Source organism: Pelophylax lessonae (genome assembly GCF_965119305.1).
Source record: "Pelophylax lessonae genome assembly, chromosome: 3".
Lineage (NCBI taxonomy): Eukaryota > Metazoa > Chordata > Amphibia > Anura > Ranidae > Pelophylax > Pelophylax lessonae.
Genome location: NC_138770.1, coordinates 10,949,099 through 10,977,021, shown reverse-complemented (window position 1 = coordinate 10,977,021; position 27,923 = coordinate 10,949,099). Strand labels below are relative to the sequence as shown.

At 46.6% G+C, this 27,923-nt stretch overlaps 3 protein-coding genes across 3 annotated transcripts in view; 1 reads left to right on the top strand and 2 right to left on the bottom strand.

Moving 5' to 3' along the window:
- Positions 1-27,923, top strand: part of LOC309550692 (uncharacterized protein) — a 388,598-nt gene that overhangs the window by 43,518 nt on the left and 317,157 nt on the right. The gene's annotated exons all lie outside the window — the stretch shown is intronic.
- LOC309550706 (uncharacterized protein) overlaps positions 1-27,923 on the bottom strand; it is a 1,733,163-nt gene that overhangs the window by 1,468,891 nt on the left and 236,349 nt on the right. The gene's annotated exons all lie outside the window — the stretch shown is intronic.
- Positions 4,558-5,463, bottom strand: LOC309548710 (vomeronasal type-2 receptor 116-like; the record flags this gene model as incomplete). Its single annotated transcript, XM_082248666.1, has 1 exon — positions 4,558-5,463. One exon carries the CDS (start codon positions 5,461-5,463, stop codon positions 4,558-4,560), a length of 906 nt encoding a protein of 301 aa, XP_082104792.1.

Here is a 27,923-nt window from a genome sequence, read left to right as displayed (position 1 = left end):
GTGATCTGGGTGCAGTGCGATTCATGTGTGATCTGGGTGCAGTGCCATTCATGTGTGATCTGGGAGCAGTGCGATTCACGTGTGATTTGGGTGCAGTGCCATTCACGTGTGATCTGGTTGCAGTGTGATTTCAGCCCATTTATTTCACATGTACTGAAATCACACCCCACCACGCTGATCGTACTGCATGCACTACTCTTAGAATTGCACTACACTGGATTACACGATACTTCTGTACCATGCCATCCGATTCGGGCAAACGCCCTGCAATTGTGACCTGAATTTGGGGTGTTCTGAACTTTGCTTTGACACCTGCTGCAGTTTGCAAGGGCAGTGCAGGAAACGCACAGGGAACGCAGGTTTCCCACACTGGGTTCCAATGTGAACGGGTCCTGAGAGAGTTCCCTGCTCCACAATCCAGGGCGGCACAGGACTGCTTCCTAGTTTTAGGGTCATCCACACTAGAATGTGGTGCGGGAAAGTTACGTTCCCGTGTGGCTTCCCGCACCGCATTGCAGTTGCATCGCCCTTGTGATCTGCTGCGGGTGTCATTGAAAAGTTAACGACACCCTAAACGCAGGTTGGGAATGCAGTGTGGTTTGCCTGCAACAGATCTCATGGCACACAGGTACGATGCGATCTGGTTGCCGGATGCATGCATTTGTTTTGGTGCGGTAAAATCGCACTGCATAGAACTACATGGGAATGACATGCAGGTCCTAGTATGAATGGACCCTTCCTGTGTTCTCTGCTGGGGCTCCCGGGGTCCCAATCCAGGACTCATCCTGGGTTTGCTGCTTTGGCAGATTGGTGACCTTTGGTCTTACAGTATATATTGTGACACCCAGCCAGGACAGGGCTTTTGGTGGGGACTTCAGGGGGGCCTTTTGCCTACAGACTATGGGCCCCGGCTTTTAGGGGGCACTGCTCTTTGGGAGGTGTATGCCTGGGGGGACCCTTGAATTGGTTTTGTTTCTGATTCACGTCCACAGACTCTTGGAATCTAGGCCCAGGATCCATATTTAGAACCTAGATGCCCCATTACCAGCAATGACTACGTGACACATAAGCTCCAAGCAACCTTATTCTTGGGGTCTCCTGCTATAATCTGTTTAAGGTGTTATGTGTAGGGATGGGCCGAACCGAACACCCCCCACCCCCCCATTTCAGTTTGCTCCAGAACATCTGGAACAGGTAAAAGTTCTAGTGAACATGCAAACTCCAGTAAAGTCTATGGGACACATGAAAAATCAAAAGTCCTCTTTTTAAAGCCTTATATGCAAATTATTGCCCAAAAAAGTGTATGGGGACCCGAGTACTGCCCTGGGGGGACATGTATCAGTGCAAACTATTTTTTTAGAACAATAGTTTTGATAGGAGCAGTGATTTTAATGAGGCTCAAAGTGAAACAAGAAAAATTCCTCTAAATATTGTGCCTGGGGAGGTCCCTTACTGTGCCTGTAAAGTAGCGCATCTGTACGATGTATGGAGCCTGCTGCAGCAATACTGACATTTCTAAAGGAAAAAATGTCATTTAAACTTGCTCGCGGCTGTAATGTATTGTCAGGTCCCCGCAATACAGATACAAAAAACATGAAAAAAAAAGACGGCATAGGGCTGCCGCGTAACCCAGATGGTGGGATGGGAGACCCGGGCAGAGCCGCGGAAGGCGGTGGGAGGGGGGGGGACGTCCCCTCCCGCTAGCCGGGGTAACAATCGAGCGGCTCCCGACATGAGACATGTTCCTTTAATATCTCTCAGAAGAAGTAAACCTCTGTATACTGATTCCATTTAATTTTATCATCCTTTAGCTGTGTTAAATTGGTGGGGGGGGTGTGGAGTGCCGCCTCCCTGTAATGAGTTTTTGCAGGTTGGGATGTCTGGTAAAGGCAGAAGGTTTATGCTATGCATTAAGATAAAAAAACATTCTGTGTGTGGCAGCCCCCCCAGCACCCCCTAATACTTACCTGAGCCCCATCTCTGTACAGCAGTGTCCACGAGTCCCTCGGCCATCCAAGACTCTCTCTCCTGATTGGCAGAGACACAGCCGTGGTTCCCGCGGCTGTCAATCAAAGTCAGTTAGCCAACCAGAAGAGAGAGAGGCAGGGCCGAATGGCAGCTCCATGTCTGAATGGACACACAGAGCTGCAGCTCGGCTTGAGTGCCCCTATAGCATACTGCTTGCTGTGGGGGCACTCAACAGGAGGAAGGGGCCAGGAACTCCAGCCAGGGACCCGAGAAGAGGAGGATCCTGGCAAAAACGAACTGCACAGTGGAGTAAGTATAACATGATTAATATTTTAAAAAGAAAAAAAAACAAGACATTAAAATCACTTTAACATTGGCGTCTAGGAGAAATATTGATGAGCTTGGGATGGCACTGCTCCCAGTTTTTAACATTGGCATCTATGGGAAATCTTGGTCAGCTTGGCATGGTACTGCCCCCTGTCTTTAACAATAGTGTCTATGGGAAATCTTGGTCAGCTTGAAATGGTAATGCTCCCTGTCTTTAACATTGGCGTCTATGGGAAATCTTGGTTAGCTTGACATGGCACTGCTCAGGAACTATAAGTGACAGGGACACCAAACTTAGGGAACACCGAGAGGGGACCCAGGACTACAAAATATTCATACATTTTAAAAGTAGAGTATGCCTGTACACTACACTGACTGCACTAAACTGACTGAACTCACTATCCACTAACTACCTGCCTAATCTCCACTATACCCGGCTGCCGTGTAAGCAGCAGCCTTATATAGTGTGGGGCATGGAGTTTGCCCCTGAGCCATGATTGGCTAATGGCACGCTGCCTTTGGCCAATCATGGCTATCATAGTACTTTGTGCTGTGACTGGACAAATCCGGGTCAGGTGCATGCTTTGGCCAATCATCAGCAATCAATGCACTGCAAAAGCGCAGTGCATTATATGGAGCTCATCGGTGAGCGAACTTCCCGCTAAGAGCCCTATTTGTTTGTGTATTCAGCAAACACATGAACAACTGATGTTTGAGTTGAACTTACGTTCGACTCAAACACACAGCCCATCCCTATTTGTTGTATGTTCGTTTATTCATGTCGACAACTTCCTGGTGATCCTCTCCACATACTGTAATCCACAGGGGCACTCTTTGTATCACATGTAATAAACTTGTTTATTTTGTAATTCCTACCACTGGACAAAGAATGAAATTCTTCAATTTTCTGATTTTTGTTCTGTGTGGTCCTACATAAAATGCACCTTCTGCATCTGTAAAACCCAACCCTGTTTAGGAATGTCACTTCTCTTTTAGATGGATCCAGTATATTCTATTCACATTTCTCACTCCAGGGTCCCTTTTTATAAATTAACTGTGTTTTTTTTAGTAGAATCCCCCTGAAAGGTACGGGCCTTCAGTAACAATGGCCAATATTTCCTCATACACTTTCCCACCTCTTTATATTGGACATTATATCCTGTTATAAAAGCTATATAAAACTCTTGGATTTTCTTTTGTCTTTTACGTAACAATTTCTCTCTATTCATCCTCCTAACCAGTTCCCTGGTGTTTTCTAAATCTTTTCTATCATACCCTTTCTCTATAAATCTATCAATAAGCATATCAGTTTGTACCAAATATACAGCTTCCCGAACACAATTGTGCATTGTGAAAGGCCCTAACCCACCCATGATGATGGCAGCTATAGGTAGAAATATACCCGTTATGTTAGGGCTTGTTTACATCCTGGCAAAACCGGAAGTGACAAAACACTCATCACTTACGGTTTCTTAGACCATAGAGATGATCGGGGTTGTAAAAGCAATCCTGTGACTATTTAGCCACTAGGATCACTTTCACATTAAAAAGTGCTGCCACCTGAAAACCAAAATATAACGGGATAATGCCTGCAGCTGCAAACATCACCCGGATATCATCATCTACGGGTGAGAAGAAGTTAAAGGGATAAAACAAGGTAAATGTACATGTGTTGCAGAGATGTACTAAATTTGTTTATTTATTAATTTTCTCAGATGTACACTTTTAAATAAAACAAAGGGAATGTTCCTCATTTAAAGATAATGGGTGGAGACATGGAACTCCTTCCTCTATACCCTGAGTCAATGGTGCAATATCCCTAATATATCATATGCTACCATGGTATTGACCTCTAGGCATAATAATAATAATAATAATAATAATAATAATAATAATATTCTTAAAACATCATAAGAAACTTTTAAAATTGTATTTTATTTTTAAAACACCTTAAATCTAAAACATGATAGATTTATAAAAAAAAAAAACAGAACACGGGGTTTATTCATGACAAAGGATTATCAGAGCACTATGGGGACACAGCACACTTCCTATACACTGTTTATTCTATATCCACGTTAATGACAGCAGATTTCTTTTGCATATATTTATGTCTCATCTCAGTGAGTAATCACAACCTATCACAGTTACTGCTTTTGCCAAAGAACATTCTACAATCTCATTGCAAGCATTTTATTTGCTATAATTTGCTATCCACAATTCACAGCATTACTTTTCATGCCAGTATATAAGTTATATTTTTCATTGAGGTGTCTTTCTTTGGGCTACAGTGGCCTTCACATTCAGATCTGGTCTCAGGAGAAGGATGTAACATTTGGGGATGAAGATACAGCCCAGGAGTCCAGCACTGGAGGACAAGATGGCGAAGACCTCCACAGCCACCATGTATTTCCCTTTAGTGCTGAGGTAGGCTGGGATGAAGGAGATCCAAACACTGCAGAAGACCAGCATGCTGAATGTGATGTACTGAGCTTCATTGAACGTGTCTGGAAGTTTCTTGGCTAAAAACGCTACAATAAAGCTAAGCATGGCCAGACCTCCCATGTAGCCAATCACAATGTAGAAAGCAGTGACTGAGCCCTCATTACACTGTAATATCATCTTTCCCACCTCCACTTGGCTGTTATACTCTAGGAAGGGTGGAGAAAAGACCAACCAGAAGACACAGGCGACGAGCTGCCCAGAAGAACAGATAATCAGAAGGAAAGCAGAGAATTGTTTCCTCAGCCATTGGCTTGGTTTACCGATAGGTCTGGTAACATTAAAAGCCAGAACAACAGTAACTGTTTTAGCCAGAACTGAAGAAATTGCTGCTGAAAAAGTTGTCCCAAAAACAGCTTGTCGGAGAAGACAGGAGATCTTTGTAGGACGTCCGACGAACATCAGAGGACAAAGGAAGGACAGGATGAGTGAGAGGAGAAGGATGAAGGTGAGGCTCCGGTTATTGGCTTTTACTATTGGAGTGTCTTTGTGTTTCACAAATATCCCAAACATGAATATAGTTCCAGAACAGAATAACAGAGCCATAAAGATTAGAGAAATCCCCAATGTATCTCCATAAGACAGGAACTCAATTGATCTTTGTATACAGGTGTCTCGTCTCTCGTTGGGCCATTGATCCTGCGGACACTCATAACACCTTTCCATGTCTGAAATAGGAAAAAAGGTTCTTATAGAAAATGACAAAGACTATAGGGCACAAGTCATAGCTTTAAATCCAATATTGTGTGATATAGAATTTTCCTGGAGTCAGGATCAATATATGATTTATTGTATCATGTGATCGAGAGGAAGATTCATCACAAGATAGAACAATTGCACTTTTTTAATCCCATCCATACTTTGATTTTCTGGAGATTACCCAGTTTATCTGGAAGTTAAAAGTAAAGATAATTATCTTAATTTTATACAAACCAAGTTTCCACACAGTTTCTATTGAATGACCAGAAAAAGTTAGGCTTGTGTCAGATATTAGTGATCTTTGGTGGGTCCTCATGTATTCTTCTATGTCTTCCTATCCTTGTGTGCGTCTTCTTCCCCAGCCAGTAGAACTGAGACTAGGAATGAGCCATCACACCAAGCTTTGGCTGAATACAGCAAATGGAAGAGCACAAAAAGCCGCACAACCGGTTGAAGATGCAAAAAGTTAAAATCCAAATTTATTTTGCAGGCAAAAAGATAAAATCATCCAAGATGAAACCAAAACAGTCGGAGACATGGGGGGGAAAAGGGGAGCATGGCGGTTGACGCGTTTCACGGAGTTTTCCGCTTAGTCGTAACCATGCTGTACAATACAAGACACTGCTATATATAGAGGAAAAGGCATTTCAAATAACATGTACCTCCCACAATGTGCTTGATTGAGCCCACACAGCTGCAGATACTAAATCCCAATTAAGGGCACACAAACAGCCCAGCAGGAATTGTATGTTTGTTTTTGCTTCACCTTTTGTCCAAAAACGCATAGCAAAAAAGTTCTATAAATGCATATGCGAAAAAGCTTTCAATAAAAATAAGGAAAAAACAGTAGTGATAATATAAAAAGACAGCTGGTAGAAGCCAAAAAACTAACAAAAACAAAGTAAAGGGAGAAAAGAAAAAAGAAAAACGAAGGGAAAAAAACGAAGGGAAAAAAAAAAAGGGGGAAAAAAGAAAAAAACTAGAAAAAGAAAAAGAAAGACAAAGAAAAAGAAAACAGTAAAACGGAAGCATATAGATGTGTTCATACCCAGATGGAACTATGGTATAAAAAGAAATGGTGTATAATATAGTCATGAAGAGCATATATGTGTAAATATATAAGTGGTACACATAAAAATAATAAATGTGTAACCACAAACACATACATCACGTCCATATAGCATATGAAACAAATAGATAAATGGGGGGGGGGGGGAATTGTACACATATGTAATAGGTATGAGCACAACCCCCAAAAACGTATAACCCCATCCATTGAGTGGTATATCTGCAACTGTGTTCACATACATAGGGCAATCCACCCAATCGAAAGAATATAAAAATAACCAATGAGATATGTAAGAACACTAAACATTACCATAAAAATAATAATAAATACATAAATGCATAAACATAGAAGTCCTGTGTGTCTTTATCAGCATAATGGTATTATTATCCCCTATAAAGATATAAAAATAGGGACATTTAAATGGATATATACCCAAGACATTGGTAACGTCTCAGGCATATCCCACATCGATCTAACAAAAAAAAAAAAATATATATATATATATGCTTACGTGTACATGTCGACTTAGATCATACTGAACACAGAGTATAGCATGCACATGTGTGAACCACCGTGCATATAGCACAATCAATATCCATAAAGGAATCAGCCACACATTGCATAAATATACAGCCATGGGGGCAAGCCGAACGGAACAACATGCATATATATCGAAGAACACATGCATTCCAAAAAAAAAAAGATGCAGAGACCGAAATGGGACAAAAGGGAAGGAGAAATGAGAAGAAAAAAAGAGAAAAGAAGAAACAAAGAAACACTAAGACATAGAATGGCCAATCAAAGAAACATGTACCCTGTATGCGTATGGGATACAGGTAGCCCTCTCTGTATGTATAGTTAAATGTATGTACCCACGAATAGATACATGAATCATTACTGGGAATAAAAGTGAGTAACATCCCTTTCAAAGTTTAAACCGCCAGGTAAGCGGGTCTGGAGTTTATGAATCCAGAAAACCTCCCGCTTACACAGAAGGCGGAACACATCGCCCCCTCTTACAGGAGCAACCACACGTTCGATCACTTGGACCGATATCAAAGACAGATCACCGTCATGTTCTGAATTAAAATGTCGGGCCACATTCGTGGATTTCCTCAATCTGACATCACTAAGGTGTTCCCTAAATCTGTCTTTAAGTTTTCGTGTGGTGCGACCCACATATTGTACAAAACATTCTCTGCAAGTAATGAGATAAATAAGGTATGTAGTGTTACAATTAAAAAACCTGTTGATTTTGTATGTTTTGTTCTCAATAGAGGATTGAAAGTTAACACCCCCTAGAATATGGGGACATGTAATGCAGTCCTTAGCCCCACATCGGAAATTACCTTTCAGATGCAACCATGTTTCTGATGTATTTTTAATTGTAGTGCTAAACAGACTTGGGGATAACTGGTTGTTCCGTTCGGCTTGCCCCCATGGCTATATATTTATGCAATGTGTGGCTGATTCCTTTATGGATATTGATTGTGCTATATGCACGGTGGTTCACACATGTGCATGCTATACTCTGTGTTCAGTATGATCTAAGTCGACATGTACACGTAAGCATATATATATATATATATATTTTTTTTTTGTTAGATCGATGTGGGATATGCCTGAGACGTTACCAATGTCTTGGGTATATATCCATTTAAATGTCCCTATTTTTATATCTTTATAGGGGATAATAATACCATTATGCTGATAAAGACACACAGGACTTCTATGTTTATGCATTTATGTATTTATTATTATTTTTATGGTAATGTTTAGTGTTCTTACATATCTCATTGGTTATTTTTATATTCTTTCGATTGGGTGGATTGCCCTATGTATGTGAACACAGTTGCAGATATACCACTCAATGGATGGGGTTATACGTTTTTGGGGGTTGTGCTCATACCTATTACATATGTGTACAATTCCCCCCCCCCCCCCATTTATCTATTTGTTTCATATGCTATATGGACGTGATGTATGTGTTTGTGGTTACACATTTATTATTTTTATGTGTACCACTTATATATTTACACATATATGCTCTTCATGACTATATTATACACCATTTCTTTTTATACCATAGTTCCATCTGGGTATGAACACATCTATATGCTTCCGTTTTACTGTTTTCTTTTTCTTTGTCTTTCTTTTTCTAGTTTTTTTCTTTTTTCCCCCTTTTTTTTTTTTTTTCTCTTAGTTTTTTTCCCTCCGTTTTTCTTTTTTCTTTTCTCCCTTTACTTTGTTTTTGTTTGTTTTTTGGCTTCTACCAGTTGTCTTTTTATATTATCACTACTGTTTTTTCCTTATTTTTATTGAAAGCTTTTTCGCATATGCATTTATAGAACTTTTTTTGCTATGCGTTTTTGGACAAAAGGTGAAGCAAAAACAAACATACAATTCCTGCTGGGCTGTTTGTGTGCCCTTAATTGGGATTTAGTATCTGCAGCTGTGTGGGCTCAATCAAGCACATTCTGGGAGGTACATGTTATTTGAAATGCCTTTTCCTCTATATATAGCAGTGTCTTGTATTGTACAGCATGGTTACGACTAAGCGGAAGACTCCGTGAAACGCGTCGACCGCCGTGCTCCCCTTTTCCCCCCCATGTCTCCGACTGTTTTGGTTTCATCTTGGATGATTTTATCTTTTTGCCTGCAAAATAAATTTGGATTTTAACTTTTTGCATCTTCAACCGGTTGTGCGGCTTTTTGTGCTCTTCCATTTGCTGCTATCAGGACTGCGGATCCGTGCCTGCACCTGAGTTGGATGTGTTTGGAACTATCCCCTCACTTGAGCGGTTCTTTTCCCTCTTGACCGTTTTTTGGCTGAATACCCTGTACAGCGGGAGCCATACATAATATATAGAGGAGGTATTTCTACTGTTTCTATAAATGATATCTTCCCATCGACACTGGTGTCACAGATTTGGGAGACTTTTGGAGAGGACTGCAGGCTAGCCTCCTGGCCACTGACTGTGTGGACTGTGGAGCAATCCTTATTGGTAATCTCATCAACTCAAGCCACCTGTCTTTCACCCATTATTAATTAACAACCTATTATCTACTGTGGGGATGTGTTTACACTTATAATAATGTGTATTGTTCTTTGGGAGCTCGATGCCGGCAAGTCTGACCTGGAATGAGATCCTTGATTGTCCAGGTGGTAATTGTGTCATCTATTGTTTGTCTGCTAGCATTCTGTGCATTCCAACTAGGCTGGTTTAAGTGCTAAGTTAATTAGCATGTTAATTATATAATTGTCAGCTAAAGTAGTTGCTAGAGGGGGATTAGCCATGAGTCAGCCCTACCTCGTTCTCTAAACCATTGTGTGATGTTTTGGGTAAATATTCTGGTCATTGTGCATGTAGGGACTGACATTCTTTTCAAGTGTATAAAAGGCCTGTATTCTTGTTCAATAAACAGTTCTTATTCAGGTTTACTCCGAAACTGGTATTGCATAGTTCTTGGGGTAACTATAGCCAGATTCATGGGTCTCATGTTCCAGAGCTTAGGAAGCAGCTTCTTGGCGGAGATACCCAGTCGGGGTGTCTGGATTCCGTTCCAACTGTTTCCTAAGGAAATCACATCCGCAAGACCCATTGAAGTCACCAAAATTCACTTGCCTATTAGCCCATAAAACGGCCATTTTAAATTTGAGAGATTCCGCTTCCATTGATTTCATTGGGGTTCAGCATCTGGAACCAAACCCAGGGCAGATTTTCTCATCCCTACCTGAGATTATCTTTAGACAAGATTCTTATAGCAAATATTGTAGAACCATGGCAGTTGTTATTTTTTCTTTTTTTGCACCAGTGCTGGATACATTTTTCTCTATATTTCTCAGGTCCAGAGACAATAATCTCACATTGGGATTTGCTTTCCTATCTGTACTAGCTCCCAATCAGCTTCACCCACCGGCAGGCCCATTGACAGTCAGCATTTTTGTTCCTGCGGTGGGTGCCGCTCATTGTGATTGACATGGATCCGCATCACTGGACAATGTGATTGATGGTGGATTTACATTGTGCAGCTTTGTGTGTGTTTATATTTTACATTTCACTTTTTTTTTATGAAAGTGGGTGCATGGAGATGTATCTCTGGCTACTCTTTTATTGTTAAAGTGGACTTTCATAATACAATAAGATCCTTCCCCCAGTGACCCCACAAGCACTGGGTCAGGGTTGTTATAAAAACAAAAAGCAGAGCGCCTCTAAGTGTTATCAATTTAATTAAAAGGGTAAGGCAGGTACAGGAAAACTGCTCACATTTAACCACTTAAGCCCCGGAGGATTTGGCTGCTCAAAGACCAGGCCCTATTTTGCGATTCAGCACTGCGTGACTTTAACGGACAATTGCGCGGTCGTGCGACGCTGTACCCAAATGAAATTGACGTCCTTTTTTTCCCACAAACAGAGCTTTCTTTTGGTGGTATTTGATCACCTGTGCGTGTTTTTATTTTTTGCGCTATAAACAAAAAAAGAGCGACAATTTTGAAAAAATAACAATATTTTTCACATTATTTTAATATGAAATTCTCAAAAAAAAAATCGCAATAAGCGTATTTTGATTGGTTTGCGCAAAAGTTATTGCGTTTACTATCTACGGGAAAGATTTATGTCACTTTTATTGTTTTTTTTTATTAACTAGTAATGGCAGCGATCTGCGATTTTTTTTTTTTTTTGCGGGACTGCGACATTGCGGCGGACAGATCGGACCCCTGACTGACATTTTTTACACTTTCGGGGTTACCAGTGACATTACTACAGTAATCAGTGCTATACATTTGCACTGTTACTGTAATAATGACACTGGAAGGGAAGGGGTTAACTTTATTAGTGATCAAGGGTTTAAGTGTGTCCCTAGGGGAGTGATTCTAACTGTCAAGGGGCGTGGCTTGTTAGATCATCACAGAGACATACGATCCTACATAGCAGGATCGCATAGCCTCTGTCATGATCTAAGGGATCACAGTGTTTACATCAGCCGTCTGCCTTTCTCCCTCTCCTGTGGGAGATCGCAAGTGACCAGTGGACATCGGAGCCACCGGTCACACGCGCAGGGATGTCAGGGAAGGAGCGGGGGCAGGAGTGACCGGGGTGAGCGGGGGCCTAGAGGCTCGTGGGCGAGTGACGTACACTTTACGTCACTTTGCCTAGGAGGGGCTGCTGCAGTATATAGTATATAGTGGCTAAAACAGTATAAAATATCTCATCTGTTAGGTTGTCTGCAGGAAAACAGGCGTCCACAGCTTGATGTTTTGTCTCCAAGAGGTCGTGCAGGGGATGGTGAAGGAGGGAGATGCCTGGAGGGCCAAGAGATCAGATAGTAGGATGGCCGGCGGCTTCAGGAAGGTGTTCTGTTCCTCAGGGAGACACCTGGTGAGCCAAGAGACCATTTGGTAGGATGGCCAACAGCTTCAGAAGGGCGCCCTGCTCCTCAGTACATCTGGCGCTAACAGACAGGGGAGCTCAGCATGACAGATCCAGCAGCCAATCGCACAGCGCGTTTCTGATTGTGCGCAGTAGCCTCACAGGGCGTGCACGCTCCTTTCTCAAGTGCAGTGGCATGACACAGAAGAGCTGAACACGTTTATAGGAAGCTAGAACTCAAGCTGGGTCAGGGTTGTTGGGCAAAGGCTTTTCTCTCAATCAATATGGGGACAATATTTGCTGAGTAGGAGGTTCTCCCTGGCACAGTACCCCTCCTATGTTGAGGGCATTTTGCCTTGTATGTTTCAGGAGGGGAGGCACATGCTCAGCCCCACCTTTCCTGACCTGTCAGACTAAATGCTTGGATAAGGGTCTGTAACAGAACCATGACCCACACCGTGCTTGTGGGCTTCTGTCAGTATAACGCTTCCTTCAGTCTTGAACATAGATATCAGATATTACAGCCGCCCCCATACAAAGCTAGCCGACAACCTAGCTGGAACCTTTAAACAAACTCACACCGAATATATACCTCACAGGAGGACATCCCCCTCCTGATCAGATTACCCCACCAGGTCAGGTGCCTGATTACATTATCCTATGCAGATGAAATTGTATACAGAAATAGAAATAACCTGAACTAATTACCTAGCCATCTGGACAGAAACAATAGGTGAGTAAATCAGCATAGTCAACAATTTGTGGAAGACAGGTGGTAGAGCTGATGATATTAGCATCTGCTATGAGTCTGACTGTCTTGGGGAGACATGGGCTTGAATCAAAGATAACATTACTCCAAGGGGCCCACATATAGTGTCTGTCTTTCATTCCTAGTGATGGTGACTATTGTTACACATCTTCCCCCCCCCCCCCAAAAGGTAGACTAACCAGGTACCAGATCTCCAATCGGTCTGTGCCTGAGTTAGTCGGGTAACAAGTCCCAAAGAGTCAATCTATACCATATTCTCTGTGTCCATTAAGTCCATCATTTTCTTGGTCACCCTGTGTCCCTAATAGACACAGGGTGACTTACACATAAGAGGGGCCTAGTGGGTTGAGAGAGGGATTTCCCAACCTCTCTAAGGTAAGCTGTGTCCCACAGCCCCCCATCCAAAGTGACTCCTGTCACCACAGGGTCTGGTGTGGATTTTTGGGAGGTCCAACAATTTTAATAATTTTTGCATGAGGTTCCCCATAAAAATCCCCTGCTATACAACCAACAGACAATTTCCCAGCACACTTACCAGCTAGCCTGCAATATAAAACAAATTACCCCGTCTAACAGTTCATGTTAAATACAAGAGGGTTTAATTGCACATGTTTGCAATATACGTGAAAGCCACAGCGCTCTGCCAAGGCTCCTCTGTATACTGCGATCCTAAACACTTGCCAACCGGCCTATAGTAAAAAGACATCATTTGTTTGACATTAAATATCGGGATTAGCTGGCAGCTATAACCCTGATATATTTTTTCCTCCCTCCCCCACCCATCTGCTCCACTCCCTTCTCCTCTCCTCCTCCCCTTGCCCCTGTCTGCTCCACTCCCTTCTCCTCTCCTCCTCCCCCCTGCCCCTATCTGCTCCACTCCTTTCTTCTCTCCTCAATTCTCCTCTCCCCCCTGCCCCTATCTGCTCCACTCCTTTCTTCTCTCCTCAATTCTCCTCTCCCCCCTGCCCCTATCTGCTCCACTCCCTCTCCTCCACCCCCTACCCCTATCTGCTCCACTCCCTTCTTCTCTCCTTAATTCTCCTCTCCCCCCTGCCCCTATCTGCTCCACTCCCTTCTTCTCTCCTTAATTCTCCTCTCCCCCCTGCCCCTATCTGCTCCACTCCCTCTCCTCCACCCCCTACCCCTATCTGCTCCACTCCCTTCTTCTCTCCTTAATTCTCCTCTCCCCACATCTGGTCCAATCCAGTGGCGGTTCTACATTAAATTGCTCCCCGGGCAAGACTCCCTCCCAGCACCCCCCCCCCCCCAAAAAAATAAAAAAATAACATGACAACATAACAATAAATGCAGAGTGCCACAGCATTGCCCCCAATAAATGCAGAGTGCCACAGCAATGCCCCCAATAAATGCAGAGTGCCAAAGCAATGCCCCCAATAAATGCAGAGTGCCACAGCAATGCCCCCAATAAATGCAGAGTTCCACAGCAATGCCCCCAATAAATTCAGAGTGCCACAACATTGCCCCCAATAAATGCAGAGTGCCACAGCAAGGCCCCCAATAAATGCAGAGTGCCACAACATTGCCCCCAATAAATGCAGAGTGCCACAGCAAGGCCCCCAATAAATGCAGAGTGCCACAGCATTGCCCCCAATAAATGCAGAGTGCCACAGCATTGCCCCCAACAAATGCAGAGTGCGACAGCAATGCCCCCAATAAATGCAGAGTGCCACAGCAATGCCCCCAATAAATGCAGAGTGCCACAGCAATGCCCCCAATAAATGCAGAGTGCCACAGCATTGCCCCCAATAAATGCAGAGTTCCACAGCAATGCCCCCAATAAATGCAGAGTGCCACAGCATTGCCCCCAATAAATGCAGAGTGCCACAGCAATGCCCCCAAAAAATGCAGAGTGCCACAGCATTGCCCCCAATAAATGCAGAGTGCCACAGCAATGCCCCCAATAAATGCAGAGTGCCACAGCATTGCCCCCAATAAATGCAGAGTGCCACAGCATTGCCCCCAATAAATGCAGAGTGCGACAGCAATGCTACCAATAAATGCAGAGTGCCACAGCATTGCCCCCAATAAATGCAGAGTGCCACAGCAATGCCACCAATAAATGCAGAGTGCCACAGCAATGCTTCCAATAAATGCAGAGTGCCACAGCATTGCCCCCAATAAATGCAGAGTGCCACAGCAATGCCCCCAATAAATGCAGAGTGCCACAGCATTGCCCCCAATAAATGCAGAGTGCCACAGCATTGCCCCCAATAAATGCAGAGTTCCACAGCAATGCCCCCAATAAATGCAGAGTGCCACAACATTGCCCCCAATAAATGCAGAGTGCCACAGCAATGCCCCCAATAAATGCAGAGTGCCACAACATTGCCCCCAATAAATGCAGAGTGCCACAGAATTGCCCCCAATAAATGCAGAGTGCCACAGCAATGCCCCCAATAAATGCAGAGTGCCACAGCATTGCCCCCAATAAATGCAGAGTGCCACAGCATTGCCCCCAATAAATGCAGAGTGCGACAGCAATGCCCCCAATAAATGCAGAGTGCCACAGCAATGCCCCCAATAAATGCAGAGTGCCACAACATTGCCCCCAATAAATGCAGAGTGCCACAGAATTGCCCCCAATAAATGCAGAGTGCCACAGCATTGCCCCCAAATAAATGCAGAGTGCCACAGCATTGCCCCCAATAAATGCAGAGTTCCACAGCAATGCCCCCAATAAATGCAGAGTGCCACAGCATTGTCCCCAATAAATGCAGAGTGCCACAGCAATGCCCCCAATAAATGCAGAGTGCCACAGCATTGCCCCCAATAAATGCAGAGTGCCACAGCATTGCCCCCAATAAATGCAGAGTGCCACAGCAATGCCCCCAATAAATGCAGAGTGCCACAGCATTGCCCCCAATAAATGCAGAGTGCGACAGCAATGCCCCCAATAAATGCAGAGTGCGACAGCAATGCCCCCAATAAATGCAGAGTGCCACAGCATTGCCCCCAATAAATGCAGAGTGCCACAGCAATGCCCCCAACAAATGCAGAGTGCCACAGCATTGCCCCCAATAAATGCAGAGTGCCACAGCATTGCCCCCAATAAATGCAGAGTTCCACAGCAATGCCCCCAATAAATGCAGAGTGCCACAACATTGCCCCCAATAAATGCAGAGTGCCACAGCAATGCCCCCAATAAATGCAGAGTGCCACAGCATTGCCCCCAATAAATGCAGAGTGCCACAGCAATGCCCCCAATAAATGCAGAGTGCCACAGCATTGCCCCCAATAAATGCAGAGTGCCACAGCATTGCCCCCAATAAATGCAGAGTGCCACAGCATTGCCCCCAATAAATGCAGAGTGCCACAGCATTGCTCCCAATAAATGCAGAGTGCCACAGCAATGCCCCCAATAAATGCAGAGTGCCACAGCAATGCCCCCAATAAATGCAGAGTGCCACAGCATTGCCCCCAATAAATGCAGAGTGCCACAGCATTGCCCCCAATAAATGCAGAGTGCCACAGCAATGCCCCCAATAAATGCAGAGTGCCACAGCATTGCCCCCAATAAATGCAGAGTGCCACAGCAATGCCCCCAATAAATGCAGAGTGCCACAGCATTGCCCCCAATAAATGCAGAGTGCCACAGCATTGCCCCCAATAAATGCAGAGTGCGACAGCAATGCTACCAATAAATGCAGAGTGCGACAGCAATGCCCCCAATAAATGCAGAGTGCCACAGCAATGCCCCCAATAAATGCAGAGTGCCACAGCAATGCCCCCAATAAATGCAGAGTGCCACAGCATTGCCCCCAATAAATGCAGAGTTCCACAGCAATGCCCCCAATAAATGCAGAGTGCCACAGCATTGCCCCCAATAAATGCAGAGTGCGACAGCAATGCTACCAATAAATGCAGAGTGCGACAGCAATGCCCCCAATAAATGCAGAGTGCCACAGCAATGCCCCCAATAAATGCAGAGTGCCACAGCAATGCCCCCAATAAATGCAGAGTGCCACAGCATTGCCCCCAATAAATGCAGAGTTCCACAGCAATGCCCCCAATAAATGCAGAGTGCCACAGCATTGCCCCCAATAAATGCAGAGTGCCACAGCATTGCCCCCAATAAATGCAGAGTGCGACAGCAATGCTACCAATAAATGCAGAGTGCCACAGCATTGCCCCCAATAAATGCAGAGTGCCACAGCAATGCCACCAATAAATGCAGAGTGCCACAGCAATGCTTCCAATAAATGCAGAGTGCCACAGCATTGCCCCCAATAAATGCAGAGTGCCACAGCAATGCCCCCAATAAATGCAGAGTGCCACAGCATTGCCCCCAATAAATGCAGAGTGCCACAGCATTGCCCCCAATAAATGCAGAGTTCCACAGCAATGCCCCCAATAAATGCAGAGTGCCACACCATTGCCCCCAATAAATGCAGAGTGCCACAGCAATGCCCCCAATAAATGCAGAGTGCCACAACATTGCCCCCAATAAATGCAGAGTGCCACAGCATTGCCCCCAATAAATGCAGAGTGCCACAGCAATGCCCCCAATAAATGCAGAGTGCCACAGCATTGCCCCCAATAAATGCAGAGTGCCACAGCATTGCCCCCAATAAATGCAGAGTGCGACAGCAATGCCCCCAATAAATACAGAGTGCCACAGCAATGCCCCCAATAAATGCAGAGTGCCACAGCATTGCCCCCAAATAAATGCAGAGTGCCACAGCATTGCCCCCAATAAATGCAGAGTTCCACAGCAATGCCCCCAATAAATGCAGAGTGCCACAGCATTGTCCCCAATAAATGCAGAGTGCCACAGCAATGCCCCCAATAAATGCAGAGTGCCACAGCATTGCCCCCAATAAATGCAGAGTGCCACAGCATTGCCCCCAATAAATGCAGAGTGCCACAGCAATGCCCCCAATAAATGCAGAGTGCCACAGCATTGCCCCCAATAAATGCAGAGTGCGACAGCAATGCCCCCAATAAATGCAGAGTGCGACAGCAATGCCCCCAATAAATGCAGAGTGCCACAGCATTGCCCCCAATAAATGCAGAGTGCCACAGCAATGCCCCCAACAAATGCAGAGTGCCACAGCATTGCCCCCAATAAATGCAGAGTGCCACAGCATTGCCCCCAATAAATGCAGAGTTCCACAGCAATGCCCCCAATAAATGCAGAGTGCCACAACATTGCCCCCAATAAATGCAGAGTGCCACAGCAATGCCCCCAATAAATGCAGAGTGCCACAGCATTGCCCCCAATAAATGCAGAGTGCCACAGCAATGCCCCCAATAAATGCAGAGTGCCACAGCATTGCCCCCAATAAATGCAGAGTGCCACAGCATTGCCCCCAATAAATGCAGAGTGCCACAGCATTGCCCCCAATAAATGCAGAGTGCCACAGCATTGCTCCCAATAAATGCAGAGTGCCACAGCAATGCCCCCAATAAATGCAGAGTGCCACAGCAATGCCCCCAATAAATGCAGAGTGCCACAGCATTGCCCCCAATAAATGCAGAGTGCCACAGCATTGCCCCCAATAAATGCAGAGTGCCACAGCAATGCCCCCAAAAAATGCAGAGTGCCACAGCATTGCCCCCAATAAATGCAGAGTGCCACAGCAATGCCCCCAATACATGCAGAGTGCCACAGCATTGCCCCCAATAAATGCAGAGTGCCACAGCATTGCCCCCAATAAATGCAGAGTGCGACAGCAATGCTACCAATAAATGCAGAGTGCGACAGCAATGCCCCCAATAAATGCAGAGTGCCACAGCATTGCCCCCAATAAATGCAGAGTGCCACAGCAATGCCCCCAATAAATGCAGAGTGCCACAGCATTGCCCCCAATAAATGCAGAGTGCCACAGCATTGCCCCCAATAAATGCAGAGTGCCACAGCATTGCCCCCAATAAATGCAGAGTGCCACAGCATTGCTCCCAATAAATGCAGAGTGCCACAGCAATGCCCCCAATAAATGCAGAGTGCCACAGCAATGCCCCCAATAAATGCAGAGTGCCACAGCATTGCCCCCAATAAATGCAGAGTGCCACAGCATTGCCCCCAATAAATGCAGAGTGCCACAGCAATGCCCCCAAAAAATGCAGAGTGCCACAGCATTGCCCCCAATAAATGCAGAGTGCCACAGCAATGCCCCCAATAAATGCAGAGTGCCACAGCATTGCCCCCAATAAATGCAGAGTGCCACAGCATTGCCCCCAATAAATGCAGAGTGCGACAGCAATGCTACCAATAAATGCAGAGTGCGACAGCAATGCCCCCAATAAATGCAGAGTGCCACAGCAATGCCCCCAATAAATGCAGAGTGCCACAGCATTGCCCCCAATAAATGCAGAGTTCCACAGCAATGCCCCCAATAAATGCAGAGTGCCACAGCATTGCCCCCAATAAATGCAGAGTGCCACAGCATTGCCCCCAATAAATGCAGAGTGCGACAGCAATGCTACCAATAAATGCAGAGTGCCACAGCATTGCCCCCAATAAATGCAGAGTGCCACAGCAATGCCACCAATAAATGCAGAGTGCCACAGCAATGCTTCCAATAAATGCAGAGTGCCACAGCATTGCCCCCAATAAATGCAGAGTGCCACAGCAATGCCCCCAATAAATGCAGAGTGCCACAGCATTGCCCCCAATAAATGCAGAGTGCCACAGCATTGCCCCCAATAAATGCAGAGTTCCACAGCAATGCCCCCAATAAATGCAGAGTGCCACAACATTGCCCCCAATAAATGCAGAGTGCCACAGCAATGCCCCCAATAAATGCAGAGTGCCACAACATTGCCCCCAATAAATGCAGAGTGCCACAGCATTGCCCCCAATAAATGCAGAGTGCCACAGCAATGCCCCCAATAAATGCAGAGTGCCACAGCATTGCCCCCAATAAATGCAGAGTGCCACAGCATTGCCCCCAATAAATGCAGAGTGCGACAGCAATGCCCCCAATAAATGCAGAGTGCCACAGCAATGCCCCCAATAAATGCAGAGTGCCACAGCATTGCCCCCAAATAAATGCAGAGTGCCACAGCATTGCCCCCAATAAATGCAGAGTTCCACAGCAATGCCCCCAATAAATGCAGAGTGCCACAGCATTGTCCCCAATAAATGCAGAGTGCCACAGCAATGCCCCCAATAAATGCAGAGTGCCACAGCATTGCCCCCAATAAATGCAGAGTGCCAAAGCATTGCCCCCAATAAATGCAGAGTGCCACAGCAATGCCCCCAATAAATGCAGAGTGCCACAGCATTGCCCCCAATAAATGCAGAGTGCGACAGCAATGCCCCCAATAAATGCAGAGTGCGACAGCAATGCCCCCAATAAATGCAGAGTGCCACAGCATTGCCCCCAATAAATGCAGAGTGCCACAGCAATGCCCCCAACAAATGCAGAGTGCCACAGCATTGCCCCCAATAAATGCAGAGTGCCACAGCATTGCCCCCAATAAATGCAGAGTTCCACAGCAATGCCCCCAATAAATGCAGAGTGCCACAACATTGCCCCCAATAAATGCAGAGTGCCACAGCAATGCCCCCAATAAATGCAGAGTGCCACAGCATTGCCCCCAATAAATGCAGAGTGCCACAGCAATGCCCCCAATAAATGCAGAGTGCCACAGCATTGCCCCCAATAAATGCAGAGTGCCACAGCATTGCCCCCAATAAATGCAGAGTGCCACAGCATTGCCCCCAATAAATGCAGAGTGCCACAGCAATGCCCCCAAAAAATGCAGAGTGCCACAGCATTGCCCCCAATAAATGCAGAGTGCCACAGCAATGCCCCCAATAAATGCAGAGTGCCACAGCATTGCCCCCAATAAATGCAGAGTGCCACAGCATTGCCCCCAATAAATGCAGAGTGCGACAGCAATGCTACCAATAAATGCAGAGTGCCACAGCATTGCCCCCAATAAATGCAGAGTGCCACAGCAATGCCACCAATAAATGCAGAGTGCCACAGCAATGCTTCCAATAAATGCAGAGTGCCACAGCATTGCCCCCAATAAATGCAGAGTGCCACAGCAATGCCCCCAATAAATGCAGAGTGCCACAGCATTGCCCCCAATAAATGCAGAGTGCCACAGCATTGCCCCCAATAAATGCAGAGTTCCACAGCAATGCCCCCAATAAATGCAGAGTGCCACAACATTGCCCCCAATAAATGCAGAGTGCCACAGCAATGCCCCCAATAAATGCAGAGTGCCACAACATTGCCCCCAATAAATGCAGAGTGCCACAGAATTGCCCCCAATAAATGCAGAGTGCCACAGCAATGCCCCCAATAAATGCAGAGTGCCACAGCATTGCCCCCAATAAATGCAGAGTGCCACAGCATTGCCCCCAATAAATGCAGAGTGCGACAGCAATGCCCCCAATAAATGCAGAGTGCCACAGCAATGCCCCCAATAAATGCAGAGTGCCACAGCATTGCCCCCAAATAAATGCAGAGTGCCACAGCATTGCCCCCAATAAATGCAGAGTTCCACAGCAATGCCCCCAATAAATGCAGAGTGCCACAGCATTGTCCCCAATAAATGCAGAGTGCCACAGCAATGCCCCCAATAAATGCAGAGTGCCACAGCATTGCCCCCAATAAATGCAGAGTGCCACAGCAATGCCCCCAATAAATGCAGAGTGCCACAGCATTGCCCCCAATAAATGCAGAGTGCGACAGCAATGCCCCCAATAAATGCAGAGTGCGACAGCAATGCCCCCAATAAATGCAGAGTGCCACAGCATTGCCCCCAATAAATGCAGACTGCCACAGCAATGCCCCCAACAAATGCAGAGTGCCACAGCATTGCCCCCAATAAATGCAGAGTGCCACAGCATTGCCCCCAATAAATGCAGAGTTCCACAGCAATGCCCCCAATAAATGCAGAGTGCCACAACATTGCCCCCAATAAATGCAGAGTGCCACAGCAATGCCCCCAATAAATGCAGAGTGCCACAGCATTGCCCCCAATAAATGCAGAGTGCCACAGCAATGCCCCCAATAAATGCAGAGTGCCACAGCATTGCCCCCAATAAATGCAGAGTGCCACAGAATTGCCCCCAATAAATGCAGAGTGCCACAGCATTGCCCCCAATAAATGCAGAGTGCCACAGCATTGCTCCCAATAAATGCAGAGTGCCACAGCAATGCCCCCAATAAATGCAGAGTGCCACAGCAATGCCCCCAATAAATGCAGAGTGCCACAGCATTGCCCCCAATAAATGCAGAGTTCCACAGCATTGCCCCCAATAAATGCAGAGTGCCACAGCAATGCCCCCAAAAAATGCAGAGTGCCACAGCATTGCCCCCAATAAATGCAGAGTGCCACAGCAATGCCCCCAATAAATGCAGAGTGCCACAGCATTGCCCCCAATAAATGCAGAGTGCCACAGCATTGCCCCCAATAAATGCAGAGTGCGATAGCAATGCTACCAATAAATGCAGAGTGCGACAGCAATGCCCCCAATAAATGCAGAGTGCCACAGCAATGCCCCCAATAAATGCAGAGTGCCACAGCATTGCCCCCAATAAATGCAGAGTGCCACAGCATTGCCCCCAATAAATGCAGAGTTCCACAGCAATGCCCCCAATAAATGCAAAGTGCCACACCATTGCCCCCAATAAATGCAGAGTGCCACAGCAATGCCCCCAATAAATGCAGAGTGCCACAACATTGCCCCCAATAAATGCAGAGTGCCACAGCATTGCCCCCAATAAATGCAGAGTGCCACAGCAATGCCCCCAATAAATGCAGAGTGCCACAGCATTGCCCCCAATAAATGCAGAGTGCCACAGCATTGCCCCCAATAAATGCAGAGTGCGACAGCAATGCCCCCAATAAATGCAGAGTGCCACAGCAATGCCCCCAATAAATGCAGAGTGCCACAGCATTGCCCCCAAATAAATGCAGAGTGCCACAGCATTGCCCCCAATAAATGCAGAGTTCCACAGCAATGCCCCCAATAAATGCAGAGTGCCACAGCATTGTCCCCAATAAATGCAGAGTGCCACAGCAATGCCCCCAATAAATGCAGAGTGCCACAGCATTGCCCCCAATAAATGCAGAGTGCCACAGCATTGCCCCCAATAAATGCAGAGTGCCACAGCAATGCCCCCAATAAATGCAGAGTGCCACAGCATTGCCCCCAATAAATGCAGAGTGCCACAGCAATGCCCCCAATAAATGCAGAGTGCCACAGCATTGCCCCCAATAAATGCAGAGTGCCACAGCATTGCCCCCAATAAATGCAGAGTGCGACAGCAATGCTACCAATAAATGCAGAGTGCCACAGCATTGCCCCCAATAAATGCAGAGTGCCACAGCAATGCCACCAATAAATGCAGAGTGCCACAGCAATGCTTCCAATAAATGCAGAGTGCCACAGCATTGCCCCCAATAAATGCAGAGTGCCACAGCAATGCCCCCAATAAATGCAGAGTGCCACAGCATTGCCCCCAATAAATGCAGAGTGCCACAGCATTGCCCCCAATAAATGCAGAGTTCCACAGCAATGCCCCCAATAAATGCAGAGTGCCACAACATTGCCCCCAATAAATGCAGAGTGCCACAGCAATGCCCCCAATAAATGCAGAGTGCCACAACATTGCCCCCAATAAATGCAGAGTGCCACAGCATTGCCCCCAATAAATGCAGAGTGCCACAGCAATGCCCCCAATAAATGCAGAGTGCCACAGCATTGCCCCCAATAAATGCAGAGTGCCACAGCATTGCCCCCAATAAATGCAGAGTGCGACAGCAATGCCCCCAATAAATGCAGAGTGCCACAGCAATGCCCCCAATAAATGCAGAGTGCCACAGCATTGCCCCCAAATAAATGCAGAGTGCCACAGCATTGCCCCCAATAAATGCAGAGTTCCACAGCAATGCCCCCAATAAATGCAGAGTGCCACAGCATTGTCCCCAATAAATGCAGAGTGCCACAGCAATGCCCCCAATAAATGCAGAGTGCCACAGCATTGCCCCCAATAAATGCAGAGTGCCAAAGCATTGCCCCCAATAAATGCAGAGTGCCACAGCAATGCCCCCAATAAATGCAGAGTGCCACAGCATTGCCCCCAATAAATGCAGAGTGCGACAGCAATGCCCCCAATAAAAGCAGAGTGCGACAGCAATGCCCCCAATAAATGCAGAGTGCCACAGCATTGCCCCCAATAAATGCAGAGTGCCACAGCAATGCCCCCAACAAATGCAGAGTGCCACAGCATTGCCCCCAATAAATGCAGAGTGCCACAGCATTGCCCCCAATAAATGCAGAGTTCCACAGCAATGCCCCCAATAAATGCAGAGTGCCACAACATTGCCCCCAATAAATGCAGAGTGCCACAGCAATGCCCCCAATAAATGCAGAGTGCCACAGCATTGCCCCCAATAAATGCAGAGTGCCACAGCATTGCCCCCAATAAATGCAGAGTGCCACAGCAATGCCCCCAATAAATGCAGAGTGCCACAGCATTGCCCCCAATAAATGCAGAGTGCGACAGCAATGCCCCCAATAAATGCAGAGTGCGACAGCAATGCCCCCAATAAATGCAGAGTGCCACAGCATTGCCCCCAATAAATGCAGAGTGCCACAGCAATGCCCCCAACAAATGCAGAGTGCCACAGCATTGCCCCCAATAAATGCAGAGTGCCACAGCATTGCCCCCAATAAATGCAGAGTTCCACAGCAATGCCCCCAATAAATGCAGAGTGCCACAACATTGCCCCCAATAAATGCAGAGTGCCACAGCAATGCCCCCAATAAATGCAGAGTGCCACAGCATTGCCCCCAATAAATGCAGAGTGCCACAGCATTGCCCCCAATAAATGCAGAGTGCCACAGCAATGCCCCCAAAAAATGCAGAGTGCCACAGCATTGCCCCCAATAAATGCAGAGTGCCACAGCAATGCCCCCAATAAATGCAGAGTGCCACAGCATTGCCCCCAATAAATGCAGAGTGCCACAGCATTGCCCCCAATAAATGCAGAGTGCGACAGCAATGCTACCAATAAATGCAGAGTGCCACAGCATTGCCCCCAATAAATGCAGAGTGCCACAGCAATGCCACCAATAAATGCAGAGTGCCACAGCATTGCCCCCAATAAATGCAGAGTGCCACAGCATTGCCCCCAATAAATGCAGAGTTCCACAGCAATGCCCCCAATAAATGCAGAGTGCCACAACATTGCCCCCAATAAATGCAGAGTGCCACAGCAATGCCCCCAATAAATGCAGAGTGCCACAACATTGCCCCCAATAAATGCAGAGTGCCACAGAATTGCCCCCAATAAATGCAGAGTGCCACAGCAATGCCCCCAATAAATGCAGAGTGCCACAGCATTGCCCCCAATAAATGCAGAGTGCCACAGCATTGCCCCCAATAAATGCAGAGTGCGACAGCAATGCCCCCAATAAATGCAGAGTGCCACAGCAATGCCCCCAATAAATGCAGAGTGCCACAGCATTGCCCCCAAATAAATGCAGAGTGCCACAGCATTGCCCCCAATAAATGCAGAGTTCCACAGCAATGCCCCCAATAAATGCAGAGTGCCACAGCATTGTCCCCAATAAATGCAGAGTGCCACAGCAATGCCCCCAATAAATGCAGAGTGCCACAGCATTGCCCCCAATAAATGCAGAGTGCCACAGCATTGCCCCCAATAAATGCAGAGTGCCACAGCAATGCCCCCAATAAATGCAGAGTGCCACAGCATTGCCCCCAATAAATGCAGAGTGCGACAGCAATGCCCCCAATAAATGCAGAGTGCGACAGCAATGCCCCCAATAAATGCAGAGTGCCACAGCATTGCCCCCAATAAATGCAGAGTGCCACAGCAATGCCCCCAACAAATGCAGAGTGCCACAGCATTGCCCCCAATAAATGCAGAGTGCCACAGCATTGCCCCCAATAAATGCAGAGTTCCACAGCAATGCCCCCAATAAATGCAGAGTGCCACAACATTGCCCCCAATAAATGCAGAGTGCCACAGCAATGCCCCCAATAAATGCAGAGTGCCACAGCATTGCCCCCAATAAATGCAGAGTGCCACAGCAATGCCCCCAATAAATGCAGAGTGCCACAGCATTGCCCCCAATAAATGCAGAGTGCCACAGCATTGCCCCCAATAAATGCAGAGTGCCACAGCATTGCCCCCAATAAATGCAGAGTGCCACAGCATTGCTCCAAATAAATGCAGAGTGCCACAGCAATGCCCCCAATAAATGCAGAGTGCCACAGCAATGCCCCCAATAAATGCAGAGTGCCACAGCATTGCCCCCAATAAATGCAGAGTTCCACAGCATTGCCCCCAATAAATGCAGAGTGCCACAGCAATGCCCCCAAAAAATGCAGAGTGCCACAGCATTGCCCCCAATAAATGCAGAGTGCCACAGCAATGCCCCCAATAAATGCAGAGTGCCACAGCATTGCCCCCAATAAATGCAGAGTGCCACAGCATTGCCCCCAATAAATGCAGAGTGCGATAGCAATGCTACCAATAAATGCAGAGTGCGACAGCAATGCCCCCAATAAATGCAGAGTGCCACAGCAATGCCCCCAATAAATGCAGAGTGCCACAGCATTGCCCCCAATAAATGCAGAGTGCCACAGCATTGCCCCCAATAAATGCAGAGTTCCACAGCAATGCCCCCAATAAATGCAGAGTGCCACACCATTGCCCCCAATAAATGCAGAGTGCCACAGCAATGCCCCCAATAAATGCAGAGTGCCACAACATTGCCCCCAATAAATGCAGAGTGCCACAGCATTGCCCCCAATAAATGCAGAGTGCCACAGCAATGCCCCCAATAAATGCAGAGTGCCACAGCATTGCCCCCAATAAATGCAGAGTGCCACAGCATTGCCCCCAATAAATGCAGAGTGCGACAGCAATGCCCCCAATAAATGCAGAGTGCCACAGCAATGCCCCCAATAAATGCAGAGTGCCACAGCATTGCCCCCAAATAAATGCAGAGTGCCACAGCATTGCCCCCAATAAATGCAGAGTTCCACAGCAATGCCCCCAATAAATGCAGAGTGCCACAGCATTGTCCCCAATAAATGCAGAGTGCCACAGCAATGCCCCCAATAAATGCAGAGTGCCACAGCATTGCCCCCAATAAATGCAGAGTGCCACAGCATTGCCCCCAATAAATGCAGAGTGCCACAGCAATGCCCCCAATAAATGCAGAGTGACACAGCATTGCCCCCAATAAATGCAGAGTGCGACAGCAATGCCCCCAATAAATGCAGAGTGCGACAGCAATGCCCCCAATAAATGCAGAGTGCCACAGCATTGCCCCCAATAAATGCAGAGTGCCACAGCAATGCCCCCAACAAATGCAGAGTGCCACAGCATTGCCCCCAATAAATGCAGAGTGCCACAGCATTGCCCCCAATAAATGCAGAGTTCCACAGCAATGCCCCCAATAAATGCAGAGTGCCACAACATTGCCCCCAATAAATGCAGAGTGCCACAGCATTGCCCCCAATAAATGCAGAGTGCCACAGCATTGCCCCCAATAAATGCAGAGTGCCACAGCATTGCCCCCAATAAATGCAGAGTGCCACAGCATTGCTCCCAATAAATGCAGAGTGCCACAGCAATGCCCCCAATAAATGCAGAGTGCCACAGCATTGCCCCCAATAAATGCAGAGTGCCACAGCATTGCCCCCAATAAATGCAGAGTGCCACAGCAATGCCCCCAAAAAATGCAGAGTGCCACAGCATTGCCCCCAATAAATGCAGAGTGCCACAGCAATGCCCCCAATAAATGCAGAGTGCCACAGCATTGCCCCCAATAAATGCAGAGTGCCACAGCATTGCCCCCAATAAATGCAGAGTGCGACAGCAATGCTACCAATAAATGCAGAGTGCGACAGCAATGCCCCCAATAAATGCAGAGTGCCACAGCAATGCCCCCAATAAATGCAGAGTGCCACAGCAATGCCCCCAATAAATGCAGAGTGCCACAGCATTGCCCCCAATAAATGCAGAGTTCCACAGCAATGCCCCCAATAAATGCAGAGTGCCACAGCATTGCCCCCAATAAATGCAGAGTGCCACAGCATTGCCCCCAATAAATGCAGAGTGCGACAGCAATGCTACCAATAAATGCAGAGTGCCACAGCATTGCCCCCAATAAATGCAGAGTGCCACAGCAATGCCACCAATAAATGCAGAGTGCCACAGCAATGCTTCCAATAAATGCAGAGTGCCACAG